The 23,958-nt window shown below is 37.1% G+C and overlaps 1 protein-coding gene across 1 annotated transcript in view; it reads right to left on the bottom strand.

The window, feature by feature from the left end:
• Positions 1 to 16,530: 16,530 nt before the first annotated feature.
• CAV1 (caveolin 1) overlaps positions 16,531 to 23,958 on the bottom strand; it is a gene marked incomplete at both ends in the record, with an annotated part of 30,975 nt that continues 23,547 nt past the window's right edge. The window contains one exon of the mRNA XM_084229701.1: positions 16,531 to 16,872. Coding sequence (XP_084085827.1) covers positions 16,531 to 16,872 — 342 coding nt within the window. The remainder of the gene's footprint in view (positions 16,873 to 23,958) is intronic.

Here is a 23,958-nt window from a genome sequence, read left to right as displayed (position 1 = left end):
TAGCTGCCACACAGAAAAAATACGGGGGGGGGGGATAGTTTGGGGTCCATAAAGGTCCCTGTAAAGAAGGAAGTCTGCTTTGACCTTTTCCCATTTTCTTACTGAGACGGTGTCCTGCTGAAAGAACCATTTGCTGGTATTTGCGAGGACTGAGACTAGATCATTAAGGGTTTGGACCTTAATGGGAGTTCCATAATGTTTAAGCAGAAGTTGTAGGGCTCTAACAAGTTGGCCCTTGGACATGGTATTGCCCATGATGCCGATCACTTACCTAATCCTTACCTTACTGATTGATCGGTCCCTCAGAGGATCCCTCGTACTCGTGCCCCACGTTGGGCGCCACTTGCCGGTCCTGCCTGCAGGCCGACGGGGTTCAGGAACACGGCGGAGGGGCTGGGGATGAAAAGACGCTTCTACTCACATGGATGGCTGCAGGAACTCTGTTTATTTTAGGGGAGGGGCTATATCTCAGAAAGCCTGCGCATGCACTTTACGTGGATTTGCAACATCCGGTTACTGTTGCATCAGCCTCCGCTTTGGGCGGAAGTGACTCATCTTTGGGCGGAAGCGACCACCACCCCAGGTCCCCCTGCTGGTGTAAGCCTGGTACTGACATAGATCTAAATCCATCTTGGTAATTCCATTTATTTACTTGGCCAGGCAACTTGGCAGAAGCCTCATGTGACCTTGCATTGTGTGACTGATGAGAAAGTGTGTCCCCTTGCTAGCCCTCTGGAATCACTCCACATCTGTGAATAACACCCCTCATAAGTGGAAGATTTCCCAGTACAGGATATGGAGATGCCTTGGATTTGTCTATCTCAGCTCAGTAAATCCAAGTGACCCTGGGACTTTGGCAAACCCCTTCTCTAATGGTAGTAATTATACAACTGGGCGCCAGTCCTGGGAGGATTTAAGAGTCAGAAAAGCGCAACTGTTTTGTCCCTATCCCTCCAGCTGACAGGAGACGCTGAAACAGAAGAGTGGGCTACTGCAGAAATGGTGCAGGAGTTCATGGCTGAGAATTTCAGCCTGCATACTAAATCTGGGAGAGAGAGTTTTATGGCAGGCAATGTTAGAATATATGGGTACTGGTTCACAGTCAGGGAAATTAGCCTATGTGGCTAAAAAATCTTCCTAATTTAGGTCTTTTCTCTTAGGTCTATACAGGCTTTGTTCTTCTCATGATAAAGTATTGGGAATTTTAGGACAACCAAAAAGGTATTATCTACCATTCTTTTGCTATAAGCACTGAAGCCAAAATGTTGCTCATATTGCTTTCCACCCTTAGTTATGCCAGGGTGTGTAGTTCAGAACTAGCATTGTAGCAGAACTAGCATTGTAAGCGTGAGTCGACAAGATGGAGAGGATTCCATGACCTTTCAGACAAGTCTCTGTAGGGTCAGGACACCTCCGCAGATGTTGTAGGCACTCCACATAACCCTTCAACCTCTCAGTATCTGCATCTCTGCCTCACTCTGCCTAGGATTAAGACAGGCCAGAATTGCAGGGAATTAACACCTGCCACTTCCACTCCCAACCCCAGCGGCAGGTTTTAACCAATTTGGAAACAGAACATAAATGCCTGCTCTCTGGCACCTTGGATGGGCAAATTCTGAGGTGTGCATTGTGTACCATTTCCTTGAGTCTTGCCATGCACATAAACTGTGAAAGCTGACTCCATAGTTACTTTTATAGATGCCTTCTCTTTCCTGTATCTTTTCTGGTTCCCTGCTCTTCTCAAATAAACACTTTGCATGTGAATCCTAGTCTCAGAATCTGCTTCTGGGAGATTATGATTTTCCAGAAAATAGACTGGGCTGTATCAGAGGTTTATTCTGACACTTTGAAAATAATGTTTCCCCAGGCAGATATTTTGGGATCACGATGGAATTTACTTCCAAGTTTCCTCTTCAGCTAATCTCAATAGACCCATGGCTATTTCCTATTGGAATTTTCTTTTATCTTATTTGGGACCCAAAGAAAATTTATTTCCAATTAAATTATGGTAGTGCCTTAAACATTTTTTTATATTATCCTCAGTAAGAGATATGTTTAATATTGCAACTATTTGTACACGCACACACACACAAACTCAAAAAGCTGAAACAAATCTTATTAAACTCATTCTATTACCATTGCTCTTTTGATCTACTTTGATATTTCTATTCTATTTATAGTCATTAAAAATGAAAGTGGTAACCCACTAATAAATTTTACAATTCTGTAGTCGGTCAGTACTGCAGTTTGAGAAACACTAGATGAAGGAGACACATATTTGAAAATATTTCAAAAAATATTTGAAAATATCTTCCATTCTTAAAGGAAAAAAGCTTGAGAAGGGTTTTTTTTCAAGACTGTTATTTGTTGACTCCCTCTAATATTCCTAGAAGAAAGGAAAAAATCAATGCATTGCAGGTGTCAAGCTTCATGTGGAAATTTTTTCAGGTATACCTATTTCAGTAAGAAGAAACTCCTTAGACCAAATGGAATAGATGGCTAACTGGAAATCAGGAGACTCTTAAAGGGTGGGAATAAGGCTACTGGGTTTTCACTTGCTTTTGAGAATAATTGTTAATCTTGATTGTCTGGAACAACCAGAATCAGGAGTGCACAAACTGGGTGTTTACTATGATCTTACATATGTGTGTTTATCTATAGCCAGATCTGTGGGTTCACCAGAGGCTTATTTGTATGGGAGATTTAGAGGAAAGACAATGATGGGAAACACTGAACTCCAAGGTTAAGCCCTATGACTAGGAAGAAGCAAGAGTTTAAACCCCATAGCTAATCAGGGGAAGAGTACTTCTGAAAGGAGAGCAGTATTATTATATTATTTGTAAATTACTTTGTAATTCTTTAGCACTAAGAGGGATTGGGGTGTGTGTGTGTGTGTGTGTGTTTAGAGGACATGTTAGTGGTGGATAGTTAACTTTTGAAATACTGAGCTAAAGAATTCACACAGCAGGGATACTTAGCACTGAAAAGACCATAGCCAGCAATCCTACTACAACTTTATCTCCAATGAGCATATGGAGATTTGCTAGTTAGCATAATTTTTCACTGTTGAAGTGAATGGTCCTTGAGTTATGTAGATTAGCCTGGAAATATTATACAGACACTGCTGTCCTTGTAAAGACAACAGAGAGTAATACTCTAGAGAAAGCCTCAGGACCAACTACCTGCACAAGGGCCTTTCTGGAAAGGGCTCATTCAGACTACTTTCAACAGCCCAGTGGCCTGACTTTTGACCACAACACTGAACTGCCTAGAGTAACCCTTTTATATGGTGTTGTCTGAGACTTTATCACACATATTGCCCCACATTATCTCTGGGTCTGCTGTAATGAGTATTTGAACGTGTGCCTTTTGGCTTTCAGGATAATACATAACTTGTAATGAGATTGTGGGTAAAGAGAATAATAACTCTTGCCCATTCATAGCTACTAGAGGTGACTGATATCTTCCAGAATAGCCTAAAATGAATGAGCAACCAAATTTACTTAAGTCATTCCCCTAGGTACGTGCACTTGATTTAAAAGAATTATTTAAAGACTTCAGAGAAACACTAGTTTTGAACATAACCTAGTGAGTATATCTGGACTTGTCTCCAACTCAGCCCTCACAGTTCTATGGAGATGGGGGCTGTGACAAAGGGGGAGTCAAAAAGCCACCTCATCATTGTCTCTATAAAAAATGTGCAGTGGAAGGCAGTTCTGTTTTGAGGCACAGTCATGAAGTAGGCAGCAGTATTATTTTTCTTCAAAACACAGGATGTGAGTAATGTTACATTTCTTTCCTTTCTCCAAATAAATTTAATGTTCCAGCCCCACCCCCACTCCCAATTTGGCCCGACTAGTGGAAAGGTCAAACACTGTTCTGATAAGGTCCTTCTTAGTGCTTTGTGAATGCTCCAAGGGGTCTTTTGTTTTTAGTCCCCAAATATCAAAGCTGATGTAGTCAGTGTTCACTTATCTAAGCACGAACACAGGGATTATTGCCATGACTGGGAGCCCAGTGTCTAGGGCCCAGCCTCCTAAGCTGCTGTACGTGTCCATTCTCTTTTGAGGTCTTGTCACATCTTGGATTGCTGCAAGGTGTCAGGGCAGAGGTTTATGGAACCCACGCCTTTCAGTTGTCTCCCAGTCTGGAAAGATGTTCCCTAAATTGCCTTCTAGTCTTGCTTCTTCCTTTCCTTACATTTGTGAGAGAATCCCATATAATCAATCTTCAAGGAGTCTTTAGAAACACAATGTGAAATATCCTCCTTGGAGGAGTAGATGGAAAGTAATATACTATTACTTATCTTTTTCTGCAAACATAAACCCTACAGTGTAGCCCTGTATGTGCCAGTACCTCATTCAACAATGTCAAGAGATGGGTAAAAGGAATAGCTGCAGAATTGTCACTTAACAAGCAGCCTGTGATGTCATGAGATATAAAATGGCAGAGAAAATAAATGAAAATCAACTTGAAGTGGAAGAAAGTAATATGACCACTTTTTTTGGGCGGGGACGCACATGTATATCCTTATTGTGCAATAAAATACATATTCGATGATCTGATAATAACACAAACATAATTACTATCATAATTATAATTTAAAATATTACTTGCTCTAATATGAGCAACATATTTTAATAACAATCTACATTGCTAAGCATTATATATTTTCACGTATTTGCTGTTAGCCACACTCTGAGAAGGAGGCATAGCATGTAGGATTTCTTCACTTTTCAGTTAAGAAAAGTGAAATGATTTTCATAGTAATTGAGCTCCAAAGTCAATCTCCCAGTGGGAAACAGAGTAGCTTAGAGCCCAACTATCTTGCTTTTTCCTCCTGACCACTCTACCCTGCGGCATAAGACTTGGAGTGAAGACATAGCTTATAGATGACTTATTCTTCAGCAAATTAGTTGCTTTGAAATATATATAAATATATATTTCTAACTAACCACACAAGACTTTTCTCACAATATCTAGTAAATGACCAAATTCTGTCTCCTTTTAGACCATGTGTTGAACCCAGCTGAGTCAAGCAGGTGAATATGTACTGAATGCTCTTGGTACCTTGTAACTGAGAGCTGTTTGGAGGGATGTAGGTTTCTGGAAAGATTACTTATATGCATCATTCATCCAGAAACTTTTGAATAGCAACTATCGTTATTGCCAAACATCATATCCTAGACTATAGTGTTGCTCAGACTAGCACAGCAGCCATGTGTCATGGTGGCAATTTAAATTTAATGAAATTAAATATAATGTAAAAATATGGTTTATAGACACACTTGGAATATTACAAGTGCTCAGTATAGCTGGTAACTACTGTTGGACAGTGCAGATATATATTCTCCAAGGAAGAAAGCTCCCTTCAGAACTTTTCATTTATTATAATGGAAATAAAACATTTCCATGATCACAGAAAGCTCTACTGGGGAGTACTGCTCCTAACTGTAAAGATATGAAAGGATCAGACTTATTCTCTTCTTTTAAGAACTTGTAGTTATTGCATACCTCTAGCAGAATTTAGAAAACATCATGGTATATTCTGTAACAGAACATCAGTTCAGTTTAGCAGATGACTTATTGTTTATTTAGCAGATATTGTTCTAGTCACTATAAACATGATGAGGGCTAAAAGCTGCTATCTGCTCCCCAGTAGCTTATAGTTCAGTGGGGATGTGAATAGAATACCTCAAGACCACACAACAAGAGTAACTTTCTCTGCCTGAGAAAGTTACAGGAGGAACGCACATTTATTTCATCTTCTCTATGCACGTGTGCTGTTTCTCTTGAACAACAGAAAATACTTTAATAACTGTTATATAATACACAATTACTATAATTTTGCATTGACATTCTCAAAGCACTGAACTTCCTTTGCTCTATTTTACAAATGAGCCTGGACCATAGGGTGGGAACTGTGACAACTCCCAAATTTGCTTGGCAACATTATTCATCAGGCAGGCAATTAGACTTCATGCCAAGGACGCTTCTTGATGTACTCTGCTGCTTAAAGCTGGGAGAGACTCCCCTTTTGTTTCCTCCCTCCAACCATAGGTCAAGTGTAGGGGAAATCTGTGTTTAGTAATGGTCCCTCAGTTCTAAAAGTGATGAGGGGAGATCTTATAATGAAACCTCTGGTAATAGCTGCTTTGCATCTCTTCTCCCTTTATTATGTCTCATCTAAATTCCACAAATTAAATACTTATGTCCTTTACAATGAGATAAATCCTCATTTAGTTTGCAGGTAGTAGCTGAATATGAATTGTATTTTCTGTATATGAAAGAGATCTCTATTTATAGGCTGAAATTATTGGGGTGCTAGTGGAGAGAGTTCTCTACTGGCCCCTAGGACTGACGCTAAGGATTTAACCCCCAGGTTCTTTCCTGAATGGTATTAATGTTACTTTACAGAGAGGAAGTTGCCTAGGAGGGAAAGCATGATCCCATCACATCAGAAGTCTATTTAAAGCTGGTTTATTTTCTTACATTAGTGACCTTGGGTCACTCCCTCTTCTAGTTGTGTTCTGTGTTTCTTCTTCTATGGTTGATACTTATGCATCATTTGTTGCACTCGCTATACATTTTGAAATCTTTTAAAAATATTTATTTTTTTTATGCATAGAAGATGTTGGATCTAAGCCAGAGGTGTGAGGGGGTGAGAAGATTCATCAGAGAGAGTGGGGAGCAGAACAGGAGGATCCACTGAAATACACTGCTGACAGGAGCAGCGGGCGAGACAGGAGAGGTCTGCTGTGCCATGTGGGTCAGCTCCCTGGCCAGCCGGCTAGCGGTGGACTGAACTCGTCCTGCAGTGGCCAGCATAGCTTGATAGCACTGTCTTTAACCCATGTGCCACTAGGGAGGCCCCTGTTTTGAAATCTTAACAATCTTAATTGTTAAAGAGAGACCAGGCTGTCTAAACTCTTAGAAAATCTGGATTAATTTCTTGTTCCACCACTTATTAAGTAACCATACATAAGTCATCTGTCTGTGTGTGCTTTATTTTTCTCAACTCTAAAATTGAGTTGTGAGAACACCTCCCTTCCTATCTCATGGAAATACAGGAGGACACAGGTGTGGATGAGTTTGGAAGATTGTAGTTTGGTGGGAATTTAAGGGTGTTTAGATTGCAGTAGACATAATTTCCAACCTGCCAGTTACATCTCTATTCTCAATTAGCTTCTCTTGAATGGACAAACTTTCAAATCAGTTGACATTTCTCCCATGGTTGTCACTGCCAGTACAGGTAATAAATATAGGAAAAGTCCATCTATAATCTAGTCTGAACATATCAGATGTCACTCTGGAGTCTACAACTAAAAAGACACAGAAATGGAAGTTAGACAATGATGGATCTTAACATAGATGGTCAGGGAGATTTGGGGTATTTTTGACTCAGTCCATATTGATGAACACAATAAAAAATCTAGTCTATGAGGAGACGGAAGAGAATGACTTGAAAGTGTTAAGGAAAGTAGTCAAGTGACTCTTTTTAGACATAGGAAGAATAAGAGGGTGATAAAGTAAGGGGGCTGTCAGAAAGTTCTCATTCTTGTGACGTCTGGCTTGTTTTAGACATTTTCACTAAACCATACTCTATTGAGGTTTGGAAGGCATTATGACTGCCTATTTAAGAGTATATTATCAGTTATATGACTTATCCGATGTATTATCAGTTATATGACTTATCCGATGTCACACAGTTAGGTTTCAGGTTGGTCAAAGTCTTGATTATGGGTTCCTGCGTCTAAGTTCAAAGATATTTCTGCTGTAGTTTGTTTGTTATTTATGTTTGTTATTATTTAATGTTGAAGGTGAAATAAAAGGAGCTAAAGAAATTGTTCAGTATACGTACCAAAGGCTAGTATTTTATTTGCTAATTTCCTGGATAATATCATCCTGGATACTTGTCCTAATGACACTGTTGAATTTCTTTCTCAGGAATATATATGAAGCCAAATTCCCTCCCACCTCCCATTTATCCCATTCAATTTTTATTCATTTTTTGTGAGTTTGCAAGAATACTGTATATTTTAATTAGTGTATACTCATGGTTTTGATAGCTGTTTTCTGAGTTTGGACACCTCCCCAGCTGAGCCTGTATCTTCAAAAAGTTTTGAGAACATCTTTAAGTGAAAAATCACAAAAGCAGCACCAACATTTCATTTAGGATCTTAGTATGTATCTATTTCATCAAATCAATTAATGCTTTTCAGCTTTTCTTAGTGATAGAACTATTTAGTCAAAATATATTCTGAAAATTAATATGGAAGAAATTAAAACAGCTTGTCAGTACCTAGTCAGTACTTGTGGATTCTATACAGTATGCTTTTAAAATAACTGTACTAAATTATAAAATGTATTGCCATAAATTTTATTTTATAAAAAATTACTTTCTCAGTGGAAAAATAGAAGAATATTTAATCCATCCTAGAGTTGCCTTCATTGATACTCACTGACCTTTCTTGAAGACAAAGGTCTTTGTCTTTACCCATCTTTGTGCTACCTATCTTTCTATCCCTTACAAATACCAAATAGTTGTTCCATAAATGCCCATTGAAAGAATAAAATGAACCATTATGTGAACAGAACCTTGAACTAGGGAACATATTTTCTGCATGACTTTTAACCATGTGTTGGTTTTTCATTCCTTGATGACACACAGTGCTATTGTAATACTGCCAAATGGTGCTCCACTTTTATAATTTGTCCCAAGAAAACAGTATATTTCTCCATAAAGAAGAACTTTGGCCACTTAGTCTTGGGTATTACTCTCACTGGGTAACCTAGAGTAAGTTGTTTAAACCCTCTGAAGTTCTATTGTCCCATGTATCCATATGACCTAGATAATAACATATAAGTTACATGGCTGTTATCAGAATAGTATTTGTAAGATACTTAGTACTTTGCTTGGTATATGGTATGTGTTCAATAACTAGGAGCTATTTTATTTTGAGGGCAATATGAAGTCAATGAGGTGAAGAACAAAATCACTGTGAAAATGCAAAGTCAGTGGCAAGTCAAATTATATTCATCAATGAGAACAGTGTGCCATGCATTTCACAAAGCACTTAATTGTGTTATAGAGCACTTAATTTGTGTCTTAGATTTGGTAGGTAACTAAGTCTTACCTTTTCCAAGAGTTGTGCAATGTGATGAAGGATTTAGAAATAAATATCCTTTCAGAAAGGACATTGACTAATGCCTGGCATAGTTATTACCTCATTAATACTTGGCATCATAGTAATACAAATGGAGAGGAGTAGGTTTCTTTGTTGCCCATTAATAAAATGATTCAAACGGGCAGCTGTTGCTTTTTTTTTTAAACGACTATCTTCTTTCTGTTGCAAAATCTCCACCCTTTATGCCAGTTTTCACATGTTTTTCAGTTGTTTTGTTAAAATTCCAATTAGCTATATAGTAAATTACTCAACTTCTATAGCATCAAATCTCTCAGTTGATTTTATTTGCTTTTCCTGTGTAACTCTTCCCACCCCTCTCTCATGACACAGTAAGGAAAACATTCCTCTTACTAACTTGTAACTTTTTAACTTTGTGGATATTTGAGTGACTCATTTCATAGTGGAATTGATGAAGTCAGCAGCTGCTGGAAAACCATCCTTTTCCTTAATAACTGTATCAACATGTGTTTGTTATTACTCAAGTAAGATGAAATATATATTAAGTATCCATGTAAATCTGCTAAAATTTTCATTGGGAGACTCATGATTTGACACTTAAAATGTTTAAGTGGGCATGATACAGAAAATTTTGCTGGGGGAGCAAAATCATGGAATAATAAAGGATAGTGGAAAAAGGAAAACAAACAGCAGGTATGTTGCCGATTAGTTGTGAGTTATTTCAGAATGGATTCTGTGACTGTTTTCACGACACTATTGGTGGTAATGTAGAAGTCTGGCACCTGATACTTTCATAATTTCCAGGATGGGCTCACTACTCATCCTTCCCTCCCTCCCTCCAACAAATATTAATTGCCTATATGGTAAAATCTCTGCATTATGGAGTTTACATCTTAAGGGGGATAAAGACTCAAATATTATAAACTTGCAAATAAAATAATCATTCAATATGATATGTGCTGTGAAGGAAATTGGCATGAAGCTAAGGCAAAGATTAAGAAGGGAGGACTTGCTTCAGATAAAGGACCTAGAAAACCTCTCATTGAGGAGTTAGTAAAGCTGAGATGAAAAGGATGACAAGAGGTAGCAAAGTAGAGAGAAAGATATAACAGTATGTCAGTTTGAGGAAACAGCTGTGCAAAATCCTGTAACTGGGTGGGACTGAAAGAGCATCAGTATGTCTAGAACTCACATAGTGAGGAGGTTTTGGTATTGACTAAAATGTGAGAGATGGGTAGGGATTGGATTATTAAGACTATAAGTCTTAGTAAATAAATTAAATTTTATACTGAATTCAGTAAGTCACTGGAGGATTTTAAGTGCTCTCACTCCCTCTCTTTCTCTCTCTCTGTAGGTGTATGTGACAATTTGTGTTGCTGTACAGCTAAATGGGCAAATGTGTTAGATGTGGGACAAGAGTGGAAACAGAGACAGTAGGTAGGATGGAACAGGATTTGCATGGTTGTTCACAATGAAGTAGTCACAGATTCCTCTGGATCAATGATAAAAAAGAAACCATCCTAAAAAAAAAAATTACTGAATGACTGAGAAATCTCTTCACATAAGAGGAAACCCATATAGCCATATAAATAAAAAAAAGATACTCAACTTCTTTAGTAATCAGAAGGTTATAAATCAAAACTGAAGTAAAATGTTATTTTATACCCATTTGGTTAGCAAAATCTAAGGAATGTTTTAGTTCTAAATGCTGGTGGGAATGTTAATTGTCATTACTTTTGCCATTTTCTAGAATAGTTAGGGATATGTCATATCTCAGGATCAAATAATTTAGTATTAATGATAGATGCTAGTGGAAGTTATTATGTTCATGATTCTGCTCAGGAAAAATGTGCAAATAAGATTATAGTAGTGCATACTTACACATACACACACATTTCCTATTGGTTCTTTTCTCTGGAGAACTCTTATTAATACAGAAACCATTAATGTCAACTTAGCCATGGCCAAAAATATGTTGTGACTGAAAAATGCCTCTTAAAAAAAAATCTCGGTTAGACGACTTCACAAATGAATTCTATCAAATGTTCAGAAATGAACTAGTGCCTATCCGACACAAACTTTTTCAAAAAATTGAGAAAGAAGGTATATTACCAAATACGTTCTATGAAGCCAAAATTACACTAATACCAAAACCAAACAAAGGCAACACAAAAAAAGAAAACTACAGGCCAATCTCCCTAATGAACTCCAACACAAAAATCCTCAATAAACTCCTTGCCAACAGAATCCAGCAATGCATCAAAATGATAATAAACTGTGATCAAGTGGGAATTATTCCAGGGGCACAAGGATGGTTCAATATCTGAAAATCAATTAATGTAGTCCAGCACATCAACAAAAAGAAAAATAAAAAACATATGATCATAGCAATAGATGATAAGAAAGCATTTGACAAAGTTCAATATCCATTTATGATGAGGCCCTTAAAATTTTCAGGATAGAAGGAACATACTTAACATGATAAGAGCCATATATGACAAATCCATAGCCAATATTATTCTCATTGGTGAAAAGCTGAAAGCCTTTCCTTTAATATCAGGAACAAGAAAAGGATGTCCACTCTCGCCACTGCTCTTCAATATAATACTGGAAGTACTAGCCAGAGCAATAAGACAGGAAAAAGACATACAAGGAATCCAAATAGGGAAAAAAGAAGTAAAACTATCACTATTTGCAGATGATATGATAATATACATAGAAAACCCTAAAAACTCCACCTAATCAAAACAATCAACCAGTTTAGTAAAGTAGCAGGATACAAAATCAACACACGAAAGTCAGTAGCCTTTCTACATACAAACAACCAATCTGAAGAAGAAGAAATCAAGAAAACCATCCCTTTTATAAGTGAAAAAAAAATCAAATACTTGGGAATAAACCTAACGAAAGAGGTGAAGGACCTATGCAAAGAAAATTCTAAAACATTGTTAAAAGAAATAAAAGATTTGATTTGCACAAAGAATTAATGGAGGAACTAAAAAAAAACTAGCAACAACAAATGTTGGCGAGGGTGTGGAGAAAAAGGAACTCTTCTGCACTGTTGGTGGGAGTGCAAACTGGTCCGACCACTATGGAGAGCTGTGTGGAGATTTCTGGACCTACTAAACATAGAGCTTCCATATGATCCAGCAATTCCACTCCTAGGTATTTACCCAAAGGACACAGAAACATCAATTCCAAAGAGCACCTGCACCCCTATGTTTATAGCAGCACTGTTTACAATAGCTAAGCTTTGGAAACAACCCAAATGCCCAAAAATAGATGACTGGATCAAGAAGATGTGGTCCATATATACCATGGAATATTACTCAGCATTCAAAAAAGATAAACACATGCAATTTGCAGCAACATGGATGGCGCTGGAAGGGATCATGCTCAGCGAAATAAGCCAAAAAGAAAAAGAAAAATACCGGATGGTCTCACTCATAGCAGGAATCTAGAAAACTTAAATAAGGGACCAGGAAAATGAATATAAGAAAGTGAAAATCAAAATCAACAAAAAACTATGAACCAGAGACACTTTTTGGGGGGTGGGGGGCGGGAGGGGAAGGATTGGGGTCAGAATGGGGCGTTTGCAATTGTATGGGGGAATATAAAAATAAAATTTAATATTTAAAAAAAAATAAAGCCAGAACGTTCTGTAGAAAAAAAAAAAAGAAATAAAAGAAATGCAAAGACATCCCTTGCACATGGATTGGAAGAATTAACATTATCAAAATGGCCATCCTACCAAAAGCAATTTACAGATTCAACTCTATTCCAATAAAAATCTCAATGACATTCTTCAAAGAAATAGAACAAATGTTGATGAAATTCATATTGAGCCACAAAAAACCTTGACTAGCCAAAGCTCTCCTGACTAAAACAAAGGAGAATGGAGGTATTACATCCTCAGACTTCAAACTATACTACAAAGACATAATTTTTAGAACAGTATATATAGTACTGGGACAAAAACAGACACACAGACCAATGGAAATTAATAGAAAGGCCAGAAATAAAGCCACACACATATGGACAACTAATGTTTGACAAAGAAGCAAAGAACATACAATGGAACAAAGAAAGTTTGTTCAATAAATGGTGCTGGAAAAACTGGACCACCACAAGCAAAAGAATGAAACTAGACCACTACCTCACATCATGCACCAAAATTAACTCAAAGTGGATAAAAGAACTGAACATAAGACCTGAAACCATAAACTATATTGAAGAAAACATAGGTAAAACACTACAGACATACATCTCAGTAACATCTTTAAAGACTCATCCCCCAAAGCAAAGAAAAAGAAGGAAAAAATAAACAGCAGGTATTACATCAAATTAAAAAGCTTCTGTGCAGCAAAAGAGACATTAACCAAAATAAAGAGACACCATATCAACTGGGAGAAAATTTTTGCACTCCACACAACTGATAAAGGATTGATCACAAAAATATACAAAGAATTCACACAACTCCAGAAAAACATAGTAAACAATCCAGTCAAAAAATGGGCAAAAGAACTTAAAAAGTACTTCACCAAAGATGGAATGCAAATGGACAACAGACATATGAAAAATGTTCAATATCCCTCATAATCAGGGAAATGCAAGTCAAAACCACAATGAGATACCACCTTACACCAGTAAGAATGACACATTAAAAAACTAGCAACAACAAATGTTGGCGAGAATATGGTGAAAAAGGAGCTCTCCTACACTGCTGGAGGGAATGCAAACTGTTCCAACCACTATGGAAAGCTGTGTGGAGATTTATCAGACTACTAAAAATGGAACTACCATATGACCCAGCAATTCCGTTCTTAGGGATCTACCCAAAGGACACAAAAAACATTAATTCGAACAGATACCTGCACCCCTATGTTTATTGCAGCACTATTTATAAAAGGTGGGACCTGGAAACAACCCAAATGCCCCCAAGTAGATGACTGGATCAAGAAGATGTGGTACATATACACAGTGGAATACTATTCAGCAATCAAAAAAGATAAACTAATGCCATTTGCAACAACATGGATGGAGCTGGAAGGGATTTTGCTCAGTGAAATAAGTCAGAAGGAAAAAGAAAAATATCGGATGATTTCACTTATAGGAGGAATATAGGAGAACCAAATACAGCTATAAATCAGAGACATTCTCAGGGGATGGGAAGAAAACAAATCATTCTTATTAATTTTTATCTGAAGTGTCTCGTGATACTTCATGAAAGTTAATTATTGTTAAAGTTAAAGATTATTATTAAGTACCTTAGCTAAAGTAACTCATTATTTCATGAAAGCTAATGATTAAGAAAGTTAATCATTTACTTTGTTATTAATTAAATTTTATCTGAATTAAATCTTGAATTGTGATGGCTTTAGAAGAAAGATCCCACCTACATGACTGGAATAACTGAAAAGTTGAAGAACATTTCTCACCACAAACTCAAGATGTATACACATACTATGTGTGTGTTCATTACATATATACACAAACTCATACACACAAATAGTGCATACCTCTTTGGGAGAAAAAAATAAAGAGGTCTGTTAAACTGTTAAACATTTTTATTGTGCAGAGTTGTAACTGTTACAGGACATGCAGGATAAAAAAGTGTAAAATATATCAGTAAGCATATAAAATTTCAGCAATCTTTTGGACCAGCAATTGCTTTCCACAAGGGACTAGAACAGACATGTCTTGGGATACACAGTTTACAGATTGAATCACAAGCAATTTCCCAAGTGATTTTCTTCATTTAAAGATAAAAAATATCTTTACACTTAAAAAAGTATGCAATATAGTACATTTTCAATTTATGTACACAGTTTAAAAGTAAAACTATATCCATGCCAGTGTCTGTTTTAAATGCAAAAAACAAAGTATTTAACAGGTTGATAATTAAAGTGTCTGGAAAGCTTGGAGAGGGAAAAGAAAGGAAATATATCCAATAAGTATATGAAAATAAAAAATAAAAGCATAACTGAAAGATGAAAATAAAATCCCCAAGGGCAGAGTCTTAATATGAGCAGGAGGAATAAAAAGCTTTTGGGTATACCAGGCAGCTTTCTTTATGACTCAGGTTTACAGGTAGAATTCCTCAGTTTGAGTTCAGAAGAATTTGAACTTATTCCAGCAGAATTACCTCAATTTTTTATTACTGCCCCTCTCCCATATTCTCTCTGGCAAAATGATGCTTGAATTAGAGCCAAAGCTCCTGGCAGAGGGAGGGGCCACATGTCACAGCATAACAGAAGGTCGCAAGTGCTTTCCTTTGAAGCAGTCACATTTGCAACAATTCTGACAGGCTCACACAATGGCCTCCATTTTATCAACTCTTCCCTGGAGGCCCACTGATCAGCTGAAAAAGGAACACAATGTTCAGCCACTATACCACAACAGTGATGGATTAGTTTGGAGTCAGGAAAGTGTGATTATTCTTGAAAATAAATGAAGCTGAATGGACATGCTGACCTCATTCAGCTGATGAGAGGCAGAGAATGTTGGTTTCCACTCCTGCTAACCCAGAGAGGGCTCAGCTCCATTTGTCCACATTAATTCATTTCATGGGGTTGATGTCGAACATACTAGCTATGGATAAAGATGCTGTGTGGTCAAGAGCAGACATGAACTTCACTCAGCTTTATTTCAGAGTGAAAATGTGGAATACATAGAAATGGATTTTCTACTTTTGGTCTTGGGGACAGGCTGAGTAAGTTGGACCCTCTTTGAAAAGGAAAATGTGAAACACAGGAAGGCACTTAAGTTTCATTATCAATGTAACAAATATTCAGGCACAGAAAGTATCATGGGTTAAAATTTTAAGAAGGGTAAGGCATTAGTCAGATCAGGTGAATACAGATGATTACTTTCTAACTTGGTAAGGATCAGCGATCCCACTGGATCATTGAAGTGAATGACAGCAACCCACTAAAACTTCAGATGTTAGGGAAAGTGTTTGCTTAAAACTTGCCCACATACCTGTATGCCCAGTGACTATAGAGCCTGGGATTCTCCCCTAAAACAAAATGATCAACATTTTAGGTAGGCAGTTAAAGCTGTTGATTCTTCCCCCGCCTTCAGTTCTTCGTATTTCTCTCAAATTACCTTTCAATATGTCCATATCTTAGCTAATCAACAATGATCCACATACAAATAAAAATACAAGAAAAAATTTTTAAATGGGTTTAAAAATATTCAGACTAATAAAAAGAAATTAGATGAAATAGCTCAGAAAACATTTATGAACTGGATATTTGTTCTGAACCAAGAAAATTCATTCATATATTGTTGCTATACTAGCAAACTGAAACTTGAAATTGGCACCAAGAAAATTAAAAGGAAAACGAAAGAGTTAGGTATACTTCTATTCTTGAAATGTCCTTTATATTTCTTTTTGCATATTGATGCGGATATTGCTAAATATTTTGCCAATAGCCTCAAAGAGTGGGTCACAGAAGGTGTGGACGTAGATGGAATAGACACGGCTGATGCACTGAATCTCAATCAGGAAACTCTTAATGCATGGTACAACTGCCCAGATGTGCAGGAAAGAGAGAATGGCAAAGTAAATGCCCCAGATGAGCGCCATCGGGATGCCAAAGAGCGCAGACAGCAAACGGTAAAACCAGTATTTTGTCACAGTGAAGGTGGTGAAGCTGGCCTTCCAGATGCCGTCAAAACTGTGTGTTCCTTCTGGTTCTGCAATCACATCTTCAAAATCAATCTAAAAAGAAAAAGTGAAAGAATGTGAGTTTGAAATAGAAGAAAAAGATTTAAAAAATCCCACTACTGAGTATCCACAAATATCTATTTGCTTTTTATGTATAGCTTCTTATACAGATTCTGAGTAAGTTGCATGAAGGCATCATGCAGCATCAACATCACTTGGAACTTGTAGGGAATGCAGATATTTTGACCCCACCTGGATCTTACTGCACCTTTGTGGGTGGAATCCAGGAAAACTTTTAACATGTCTTTCAGGTGTTTCTTTACCAAGCAAAAGGTTGAGAACCATTGCTCTAGGGCAAACTAAATGGATGTGATGAAATTCCTGCCTTCAGCAACATGGACGAGTAATTCAGTAAAATTAAAAAATGTAAATGACAGGACCCAAGTTAATTGCAGTACAACACAGCTACACATAATGATAAGGGGTAGTTAGTTCATAATTGATTATTGACTCTGAACATTCAATTCAAAGTTACTTCAGGGAATTAGATATTGTGAGTTATGAAGGCTCAAGTAGTCTTTGTAACATGGTGAGATGTGAGCAAATTTGGAGAGAAAGGAAGAAGGGACCCTGGAAATGGTGTGAACAGGGTGCCTGGAATAAGGAAGGGCTTCAAGGATAACGAGAGAGAAAAACATAAAATGATCTTTGAGCTTTCAGATTCTGATTTGTCGGATAGAAGAGAGGTAACATTAATAGAAAGGACACTAGACAGGAAGGCAGTTTAAAAATATTAATAAGAGAAAACTTCATTTGAATTAAATACACTAACAGTTAAATTCTGAATTATATGCAATTATCAGTGGTGCACACCTGAAGAATTCTGGAGGTCAAAAGGAAGTAACAAATGAGTTTGCAGTCTCATAGCACTTACAGTTACTAAGTGCTTCTACAATATATCATCTCCACATGCTATGGGCTTTTAAACCAATCTGGGAAGGCAGGCTGGTGGTATTTTAGAAAAGAAGATGCAGAAGTTTAGAGAGGTGAAGGTAACCTTTTAGAGTTAATCACGAAGCAATGGTGGGAGCCAAAATGCAAACTCAGCACCTTTCCCAGTAACATTTTCCCCCCATGCCTACCCATAGGACATATTCACCTAAACAGTTAATACTTAGGAACCTTTATCCCTCTGGGATGATTTAATATAGACTAAGTTGAAGCATAGCATTAAAAAAAGAAGAGTAGGTCAGAGTTAACTCAATTGCTTCATGGTGGCAGTTGTATGAAAGGATCTAATGTAGTTTGAAATGTGAACAAGTTGACTGCCAGTGGCAATCCAGCCAAACTCAGGATTAAAGAATGAGGACTTGGGGGACTTTATGCAACCTCTCAGTTCCAGGGAGCCACCTCTGAGTCAACACACAAAAAAAACTTCTTTTGGAAAAAGTACATGTTTACTAATAGTCAAAGTGTATTTTCTAGAACATTCTGTTTCTTGATCTAGTGTTCAATGCCTAACAATGTAATATGTAAAAATAGTATGTCTACAATTATGTAAAAGAAGTTTAATAAATTGATGATTCTATTTTTTTTCTGTGCCATTTAGATCTAAAGACAGAGGTAAATATTTATTGTACTTGTGTGTTTTAAAATGTTGTACTGAGTATTTGGCAAGTCAAATCAACCCTTTAGTGAAGTTTCTGTGCAATTTACTTAATTCTCTATTATTGGGGTCCTGATCTGATACTGCATTTCCAGGAATGTATTAAAACAAAGAGCTGTAGTTTTCCTTCATTCAGCTACTAGGTACCCAAAGAATTTGTTTTGTAAGACTATTTGATTAAATCAAAGTTAATATCCTAGAACAGGCATTTTTAATTGGGGTCAGAAGATGGACAATTGTGACTCATGAGTGCCCTGCACTGGATACAGACATTTAAACTATATCACAGGCAAGGGTTTTTATTTTATTGGAAAATAAAAACAGGGCATTATCAAAGGAGGTTGGGAAGCACTTTACTGGAGAAAAGGAAAGATTTCTTACTTCTTTACAGAGCAGATTTTAAGCATTTATACTTTGTGATTATTTTGCAAGGGAAGAGATAGTTACAAATATTTGTTGACTGGCTATCATGATCAGACAGTGTTCTCATTTAACTTAATCTTTCTTTTAAGTTGCTTAGAAGATTTTGGGTGACTGCTTTTTCGTGTTTTGCAGAAACTGCCAGTGAGCATAATTTATTCTCAAATATTCAAGTGAATTTAGAGCAGGTCTCCAGGGGAGACAGCAACATGACAAAAATAACATGTTAGGTAAATATATATAGATATATTCAGTTATTTTCTGCTTTAGTCCTGAAAATACAAGATGACTTTGAAGAATATGAAAGGTATAGCTGATTAGATTAAGTTGAAAAAAAAGAAAGCAAGATAGATTAATGAGAGATAATGGGACCAGATACAAAGCTTATTTTTCTTTCTACCTCCGTTTCTGCAACAGTAATAGTTTTTGTGAAGAATACGTGATATAGTGTATGTAAAGTGCTTAGCATGGGGATAGAACACTACAATATAGTAAATGCTCAATAAATAGTGCCATTAAAAAACTCCTTGCTCTGTGTGGCAATTGTAATAAGAGAAACTATCAGCTGCAAAGTACATGGTGGCTGTAAATTCCAACTTCACCAGTAGCTGAAAAGAACTAACTTCCATCTGTAATTATCTTTACATTGTTCTCAGAGATGAATGCCATTATTCTCAACTTACAAATGAGGGTACCATTGGAGTTAAAACTCAAGATCAGCCAAATGCTAAGTAGCAAAACTGGCACTTTTCCTACTTCAAATTTGAACTCCTTTTGCTTATGTAAGGCTGTGTGAAATAGTCTTAGATAATTTTCACCCAGGTAGATACCTAAAACATCCACATTTTGATTATTAAAAGAATTACTTTTGTTAATGTTTCCATTTTAATTTAGTACTCTATTTATTAGAATATTTTGCATTTTGGTTACTGATTGTGTTTTTATGGTCCTGCATAGTATGTTCTCACAATTTTGGGCACCCAGTCAAAGACTTTAACTCTAATTAGCAGGTGAGGAAACTGAGGCACAGAATGATTAACACTGGCCAGACATTCTCAAGGTCTCAAGTGAATCTCTAATATTCTGATTCCCAGACCTACATTCAGTTCTGCACTACATGCTATTTCCTAGGAGCTTACATCTCTGTCCCCATGTGCCTTCTCCTTTGACCTCACTCATAGCTTTAAGTCTCCCCTAAGTCTCTTTGAGTTCTAAGGTATTGACTAGAAAGCTTTCTTTGTATGAGTTTAGGAAAATTGTACTTTTTACAACATGAACAGGGATATTTCTCTTCCATCTATTTAGGGTGAAGTAAACTGAAGGGAATATGTTTTAAAATCCCCGTTGTACATTTTGTATTCATGTATTCATAATGCACTGAACCTAGCAAAGTTCTGCTAAATAATCAGTCATTCCATTAAAATCAGTTCAAAATTCTATAGCAATCAAAGCACAGTTGCTTCAGCAGGTTCATATATATTTAAAGATGAAGGGATCCTTAGGGAAATGGAGTCCCACTTGGAATAGAGAAATTGATGGAAAGAGCTGTCAGGTGATGGCTTCAAAATGCCTTCCCATTAAATGGCAGACTCAAGATTGGAATTCAGGCTTAAGAATTCTCCTGGGCTCTTAAACTATTGTCTGCTATCACCACATATCTTCAGTCAGTCTGGCTGCCGCATTCCATAGCCAATGCCAAAGGCAGCTAGGTTTACATCAGAACTTGAACATCATCTTGCTTTCAAGAGATCTTTCAGTTCTCTTGCTAAATGAATGTGCCTGTCTCTGACAATCTTCAATGTGCTCATTGTTCATGTGTATCATTTTTTGATTTATCCCTCATCAAAACTATCACTTTGGAGTGCCATTTCCTCAGGGACTCCCTCTTATGACTCCTTAGAGGAGTGCAGAACTTTTATCTGCTCACTTTGGAGTAGAATAGGAATTTGAGATCTACTTTAAGGGTGAAAACAAAATAAAAAGGCAAGAGGTGCAAGTGCCAGTTAGTCTCTTAGAATGGGATGCCACAGATGAGCTTGAGCTGCTCTGCCTCAAGAACTGGTCTTCTGTTCTGTAATCCAAGGAACAAGTTGCCCTTCTGGCAAGGATCCTTAAATGTGCTTCAGTGATATTTCTGTGTCTTAACAGATGCTTTATAAGGAGTCAACAGTTTATATTACTAGATTTTTATAAATGACATTAAATACCTCTGTGCAACATTGGCTTAGGATGTTACAATTTCAGAAACATAAGTTAACAAAAACCTAGCAGCAGGCGTCAAGGAAAGCAATCTGTCGTGTTGTGTTTTGATAATACTTGACTAATGCAGTAAATCTCAGAAGATTTCATTTTGTTAAATATATCTGAAGGCAATATTAAAAAATCCTTTTATATGTACACAGCACTGAAAAGATGAGGTTATTTCTTTCATAATCTGGACATTTTATTTCTGAAAAAGGAATTCTCAAAGAAGAAATATGAAGTAATTTTAGGATTTCTTCAGGCATCATACTTGCTTATTCTGTACTTAGGAGAAAATATCTTTTTGGACTGTTAGTGGAAATTGTGATTTATTGAGTATATAGGACACAGGAAAAACAACAGAGAAGATGTTTACAGATGACTTGTGTGCTGCCTGCCCAACATCCCAGTCCCACTTCTCTGCCAACAGGATTCTGACTTACTCAGCTAATTGCAATAAACCTTTAATTTATGAGATAAGTTATGGTTGGTTTAGATGTAACATGATTATGTTGATATCTTTGATGAGTTATTGGTTTAGGGTAGACATGCACCCAGTTCCAGTCAATAAGATCTAAATGGAAGTTTGCTGGGTGGGACTTCTAATAAGTTTATTTTCCTTATGAAAAGAGACAGAAGTGTACGGAGTGGCTCTTTACTCCTTTTGTCATGCATAGAATATGATGAGTTGACTTAATGTAGAGAAGTCAGCTTGTGGCCATGAGGTGAGTTGCATGATTAAATGGACAAGAAAATAGAAAGTAATGATTTTACCGTTATTAAGCTACTGAAACACTGCCAACAACTGCCCTCTTCTAGGCTTCTCCTTATGTGCACAGAAGTGACTTCCCACCGCCCACTTCCTGGTATTCATGTTCTTGTGTAATGCTTTCCTCTTGAGTACAGGGTAGGCTTAAAGATTTAATTCTAAACAATAAGACATAGAAAAGTGATGGGTGCCACTTCTAAGCCTTCAAGGATTATGGTCTTGTCTTACTTCTTTTCTTGGTCTGCTGGAAGTCAGCTGCCATGGTACCAGTCTATATGGAAGGAACTGATGGAACACCTGGCCAATAGTTACTGGGAAACTGAGGCCCTCACTACAACAGTTTGAGAGGAACTGAATCTACCATTAATTATTTGAGTGATGTCAGCCTTGAGATGACTCCAACCTGATACCTAGATTGCAGACTGTGACAGGCCCTGAGCACGACTATTCAGCTAAGTTACATTTGAATTCCTGGCATACTATAAGCTGATAAGTTGTCTAAAGTCACTAAATTTTGGGGTAATGTGCTAAGCATCTATAGAGAATTAATATAATTATTGCACAAATCACCTTTGGATTATAATCTTTCATTTTCTATTTTATTGTTTTTTTACTAGTTAATTAAATTTTCATGGTTATAGAAAAAAATATATATAATGAATGTATGTAAATATTGTGGACTTTGGTATAGAGCAAATTCCAAAAATACATGAGAAGGAAATACAGCAGCTTCAATTTTCTACAATTTACAGCAATCATTATATCAGAAATGTTTTAGGCTATTGCTAGTGTCATCAATTCATATACCTAGAATGACTTGGATTTATACCAAGGTATGCACCAAAGACCAACAGCTAGCTCCATCTAGAAGACCATCAGGAGCTTGAATATAAAGCTCCTGAATGCACTAGCATAGGGATTCTCCTTCCCAGTGGTTCTCAGCAAGGGATAGATTTAAAAAGCGTCAATGGGAGGGAAGGGTGCTTATTAAATGCAGATGCCCAAGCCCCATTTCAGTTCAGATCAGATTCTCTGGAGTGGCCAGGGGACCTGAAATTTTCCCACTCTTTCTTCTATTTTCTTATGCAAAAGAATAAAGAGCATGGCATGCCCTTTTACACTTAGTGATGACTCTTTTTTGTTCATGTTACTCTTTATGCTCCATGCCTCAAAGTCCTGAAAGAAGTGTCCCCCTTCTTTCTGGGAGCTTTTCATGTGTTGGATGGCATCTGGAAGTTGGTGAATAATGAATGGAATTTTTTTTGGAAGGCTTTCACTAACTTAAACCTATAAATATGTATTATTGGACAAGGATAAATGACTATTATTTACATGAAAACACACAAACTGACAATAGAAATCCTGATTTATTTTCATGATTCTGAGCTCAGTATAAACAAATGCATGTTAATAAGTATCAAATATGTACTTCTAATATTCTAAGGTATACCCCAAACTCTTATACAGAAAGAGAGTTTAGACTAATTTCAAACTCCCATCACTGTTCTCACACATATTTCCAACATGTGAGCAGCCTTTGAAGTCAATGGAATAAATGTGTTTGCATGTGTGGGTGTAGAGAGGGCTGAGAACTAGCACAATTAAATGTTACTGGAACATAGGAACTTTGTTCTAATGCCTATGTGTCTTCTTAGGGGAAAGGGAAAATGCCCATATGGTTATTGAAGCAAACTGGCATCACTGGGGGAAAAGGCTGCAGTGTTCTTGTAGCCCAAGCTAAAAACAGGAGGCCTGGATTGCATTGTTAATGCCTGTGACTACTTGGAGTTCCAGAGAATCTGCATACTGCCCCCGGGAAATTATAAGCCTGGGGTTGGGAGCAATGGGCGGCCTTGGGATGGCAGGTGCTATGTCACTTGCTTTGTTGAGAACAAAGGGTTGCATTTTGAGGAGGAAAGGAGGGAGAGGGTTGCATTACTAGTCAGCCTTTCAAACTGGAGGAGGGTTGAAAGGTATGCATTTACCTGCCTGGTGAGAAAGAGAAGAGGCTTAGGATGCAGGGGAAGGGGTAATGAAGGGGTCT

The sequence above is a fragment of the Talpa europaea genome (genome assembly GCF_964194135.1).
Source record: "Talpa europaea genome assembly, chromosome: 3".
Taxonomy (NCBI): Eukaryota; Metazoa; Chordata; class Mammalia; order Eulipotyphla; family Talpidae; genus Talpa; species Talpa europaea.
The sequence above is the reverse complement of the archived record's forward strand: the minus strand, read 5'-3'. Positions and strand labels throughout refer to the sequence as shown.